Here is a 5603-nt window from a genome sequence, read left to right as displayed (position 1 = left end):
TATATACAAATCTTTATTTCTTATAGTAAATAAGATTGTATAAACAACCAAAATTTTCTTTCAAGAAGTAGTAAATATATTATTAGATCTTATATAATATACTGGGAGACACCTTGAGATAAAATTGCCCTAAATATTAAGCAAGCTAGCTAACGCATTATATACTCACAGTCATAACAACAAAAGGGGAATTTAGCAAGAGTGCTAAGTGATGCATGGAATTGGGAATGCTAACCAATGGACCTCCTGCTTTGTTGGGAGAAGTGATCGATAAGGGAATCGAATTGGTCGGACGAAGAGCCTCCATCCGCAATCGCCATCCGGGTTTGAGCTCTCAAATCCTGCGCCCTCTTCCGCATTTGCGTTCCCTCCTCACTCACCATCAATCGTTTCACGGCCACTTGGACCTCCTTCGCACTTACCATCTCGTACTTCTCTGTATTACTCCATTCCTTCATTTCCACACCTATCTTCAACTCACAAGCTAAAAGCTTAGCTTTGGCGAACTGATCAGAATGCAGAGGCCAGGCGACAATGGGCACTCCTGCGCAGATACTCTCCACCGTCGAATTCCACCCACAATGTGTTAAAAATCCTCCCGTGGAGTTGTGGAACAGTATCTCAAGCTGAGGCGCCCAGTTGGTCGCAATAAAGCCGCGTCCTCGTATTCGGCTCTCGTACCCTTCCGGCAGAAACTCACATATCCCATTCGAATTCGAATTCGCTTCCACGGAAAAACGGGATGTGTCGGAGGACCTAAGTACCCACACGAAAGGTTGTCCACTGCGCTCCAATCCCACTGCCACTTCCTGGATTTGTTCTGTGGGCAAAGAAGAAACGCTGCCAAAAGAGACGTATAAAACGGACGCTGGAGGATGGTTGTCTAACCATCTCGTGCAGTCACAATCCGTCCGTAACTCCATGGGCAGGTCCTCACTAGACAATTGCAGGGGTAGGAGAGGACCCACTGTCCACACGGGGTTGTCGCCGAAAACTTTCCTCTCCTTGGCCAAGTCAATGAATGGAGCTTCAATCTCTGGGAAGCTGTTGAGGATTGTTCCTTTATCAGGCCCGAGGAACGATTCTTGGTGCTCCAAGAACCTCAAATGTTGCTCCGTTATGGTCCGGAATAGCGGCACTTTAAGACTCGAAAACCCTAACCCTGCAAATTCAGTGCCGATCCGTTTATCGGTAAACCAGAGTGCGGGATAAATTCCCACAGGTATGAATTTATAGGCTGGAATTTCATACTTGTCAGCTAATGGCTGAACCCACCCCATATGCATATCGTACACCATCACGACTGACTTGTTATTGTAGGAACATATTTTGCATAGAAAGTTGTCCATTTGAGGGCGTAGGAGATCCCCACAATCAAATACAGAAGCCAAATGTATGGGAAACATACGAGTGTTTTGAGCGCTGGGCTCCCCATCTGGCAGTTCTGGTATGGGCAGTTCCTCAAAACGAATGTTGAACTTTTGAAGGTCCCAACCTTGAAAACGGTGGCGAACCTGGTGAATATGGGTGGAGGTGGCTACGAACGTTACGCTTAGTCCTCGTCCGGCTATGGCTGTGGAGAAATGCAGGAGCTGATTCAAGTGACCCTGTGCGAGGAGAGGCACCACCACAACATGGATTTCTGCACCCCTTTCATCTGAATCCATTGGACACCCATTCATTTGCAGATAACTCGTTTGCATTCGACTAAACCCTCCCCTCTCCCACCGAACTATATCAGTTTCACAGTCCAGAAAGATTAGGGCGGTAGTGCCACACGTAAGTACTAGCAAGATTTTGAAGTTCTAGGTTTTTATTCCGGACAAGCACAACCTACAAACAAGCAAGCTTTCGTCGCCATTAGATGCCATGTGAATGGTGGAGGAATCTTGATTAAGATAATCATTAACATATGAAATTTTAAAGATAATAGAGATCGGCATGACAAAGATGACGAAGCATGCAATTTACCTTAGCATTTGTCAATATTTGTGATTTCGATGTACCTTATCAGCTTTGTCATTTTAGATTTCTTAATATTTAAATAGTGTTTGATATGTGATAATTATTTTAGCATTTATAAACTTTTCACTAGTCTCTCGATTTGAGAATTTACAACAGTGAATAATTAATCCTATGATTGTGTTTCTAATATTCATATGGTTAATGGGAATTATAGTTCTCGTCTATTTTGGTTATTATTTGGTTAATTTTTTTAAACATATATTCATATCAATCTTTTTTTTTACTTTAAAAAATAAAATTAAAAGTGAATTATATATTTGGTTCATATTTTTTCTATTATTTTCTTTCACATTCTTTCTTATATTTAGTTGTATATTATTTAATTTGATTTCTTCTTTTGTTTCTTTAAGTACCTTTTCTATTGTGCTCTATTCATTCTCTTATATCCTTCTCTTTCTATTCAATTTAAGTGCCTAATTTTGTAAACCTAACCAGTATTTTTTCTTCATCTTGATGATAGATCAAGGAGTGTGATCTAAAATATTAATTAAAAAATGTAGTTAAACCCAAAATCTATCATGTGATTTAATATGGTAGAATGTGGACATAATATGTATCTACTAGAATATATAGAGCAAAAAAAAAGGTATCTACTAGAATATTATGTTTCCTTGATATTAAATTTGATGCATTTATTTTATCTCTTCGAAGATCCAAAAGATTGAATATTAAGAAGTGAGTCACATTCTTTGAGTTATTCATAATATTTTAACATAGGAATAATAACTATAATTTAAACAATTGCCTCAAAAATAAGATGAATTAAAAAATAAATTTCAATTGTTGAGTAAGAGAAGGAAATGATGTGGAGTTAAATGATTGATTTTCTTGAGGTTGCTAATAGTATTTTATGTTGACCTTGGTGCTGCCACCAAATAAGATAGCAATAATGAGAAGGTTGGTCAAAAAGAATTTAGAGACATGTACAAAGGCTTTTCCCTTTCAGTTAAGATTATGGTTGTTAATATTGAATATCTAAGGATTTTAGCACTAACTATAATTTTTCTACCATAATTTAGAATATTTATTAAATATGCAAACTTTTTAAAACTTCCTATCTTTATAATTTATTAGGTAAAATCACATTTTTTTCCCACTTATTTGGATAATCTAAAGAAAAATGTAGTTCAATTTTGTTAGAAGGGACAAGTTCATAGTCTATTGGAATCCAAGAACACTGAGAGGGGAGGGTGAATTAGTGTTCTGCCGGTAAATTCAATTTTAACCTTATTATAACATGCATTCATCAACTGGTAAACCGATACATATATAACTGAAAGAAGTAAAGCAATGAATTAACCAATCACACAAATTAACACCATAACATAGAGAATTTATATGTGGAAAACCTCAAAGAGGAAAAACTACGGTGGGATTTGTGACCCACAATATCAATCTACTGGCCATATGATAAGATATTACATAATATGGGGGCCTGAACATGTAGGAAGGCTTACAGCCTAGAGAACACTGCTCAAGACAAAGGAGTCTCACTGACTACAACCACTTTGAATAATAAAACATAAGACTGAACTCATTTACAACATCTGCTATGCCTAATTGAGGTTTGGTACAAGCTCTGATTGTTTCGGTTCTAAAAATCCTAAACCCTTACCGAAATAACCTTCACATTACTGATCTAATCACATAAATCAATTGACCTATATACCCTTGCAATCCTTCATGACTCATGTCAGCTTACATAGATAATTACAAAATGATTATACATGTTGGCTCATTGCATATATACATAAATATCAAAATGAATTGTCAATTGCCGGATCTCCCAATGATGTCAGCTTCCTATACTAGTACCCATAGAATACTTTCTACCGATGAAGATACTTGTCGGTGTCGGTGAAGTACCAAACCAAAGAATGAAGCTAGAACATGTTGCCATCAATGACAACATATGAAATCAATCAAATGAGTGTCAATTGCCAACATTCTCCCCCTATGGCATTGATGGCATCACTCATGTGAAAAATGATAATGGTTTCCATCTGTCGGTTTCATCTCGAGACTGCTCCCCCTAAGTTGAATATCCATCTATGATCATGATCTGTACAAAATACTCCATATCTCTTGATGTCAAGAATATATTTTTCACCTATACCTCCCCCTTTGAAATCAATGCAAAAATGAAATACCAAAAACTGAGATGAAGAATGAAATACTATACAAAGAATGTGTCCCAAAACACCTTACCAGAGTTGGATATACTTGAAAATTTCTGGATAGGATTTCTCCAAAAGCTCTAGATAAGTTTCCTAACTGGATTTGAATGTGCCAAAAACTGATACAAGTCCATTAAGCATGTGAGCATAGGACTCTTTCACCTTAAGCTCTGTCGGTGTGGGCTTACCAACCATATCAATGCACTCCTTCTTAAATGTACACTCAAGGAGTCCAACCGGGGACTCACCAATCCTCTGAGCCCTTTAAATCTCCTTATGATTTTTTCTTTATCCCTTTCAAGAGCTGAAATTTGAGCTTCTAATACCAAAATTTGTCCATCAATAGATGTAGTCAAAGAATTGGAACCATCAAAAGAATTAACTATACCTACAATTTTATCTTGAGAATCCTTAATGCCTTTATCTATATCTGCAGTAAGTAATTCGATGTTACAACATACTATGTATATATTAGTACATTGTCTTAAAGCATTATCAATTAACTTCAGTTTGTTAGAAATCTCTTTCTTCTCTGATTCAATCATTTGATAAAAAATATCTCTCTTAGCTTGTGTGAATCTCTCCAATGCTTGCCAGTTAGATATTTGCTGTAGTAATTATTTTGAGCTTGCCAGATGTGCTTGCTCCTTTGTCAAAATGGCACTCTGGGACAAGTCTGAGCAAAATTGGGATTGATTGGTCAATTATTCCTTTGTCCACTAATCCTTCCTTCATCATCTTCTGAGTAGCCATCATCATGAGCTCAGTAGAACTCAACTTAGTTATACTCTTATTCTCTACCAGGGAGGTGTCAATTGACAACAATGATGTGATCACTACCAGTTCCCTGTCGGATTCCTCTTTCTTCTCCTTTGATGGTTGATTAACTTTAATAACTTCCTCTTTTGCATCGGTGGCTTCACCACTTGGTGTAGTATCAGTAACTGCTCATTCCACATGAACTGTATCCTTGACCTATACTTTTTGATCTCGAGGACTTTTGTCATCAACATTTGTAACCTATACATTTTGTGAATCTGCTAGTATATCTACTATTTCTGGTATCTCCTTACTATCTTGTACATTAGATTCTACTAGGGGCTCTACATCCAATGCCTTATTATCTTTCAAAATTGTGGGTTTAAGGCACCCATTACACCTCTACCTTTCCCTTCAAGTGGGATGTTAGTAGTCTCAGTTTTAGCTTTCGGTGAAGTGTAGAAACCATGGCTATCAATAAAGAATTGAACCCATGCCTTGTGGGTTTCACTAATTATTTCATTAATCTTACCTGATATAAGACTAATTATCATGTGATTTTTTTCTTGATGATGATTGTAATGGATGACTTCATGTGTTTTCATTGATGGCACATGTATACACACATATGTTCACATTGTC

The 5603-nt window shown here is 37.1% G+C and overlaps 1 protein-coding gene across 1 annotated transcript; it reads right to left on the bottom strand.

Moving 5' to 3' along the window:
- Positions 1-230: 230 nt before the first annotated feature.
- Positions 231-1667, bottom strand: LOC131038117 (zeatin O-xylosyltransferase-like). The gene has a single exon (XM_057970433.2). It carries the CDS (start codon positions 1665-1667, stop codon positions 231-233), a length of 1437 nt encoding a protein of 478 aa, XP_057826416.2.
- Positions 1668-5603: the final 3936 nt, after the last annotated feature.

The sequence above is a fragment of the Cryptomeria japonica genome, chromosome 11, assembly GCF_030272615.1.
Source record: "Cryptomeria japonica chromosome 11, Sugi_1.0, whole genome shotgun sequence".
Taxonomy (NCBI): Eukaryota; Viridiplantae; Streptophyta; class Pinopsida; order Cupressales; family Cupressaceae; genus Cryptomeria; species Cryptomeria japonica.
The sequence above is the reverse complement of the archived record's forward strand: the minus strand, read 5'-3'. Positions and strand labels throughout refer to the sequence as shown.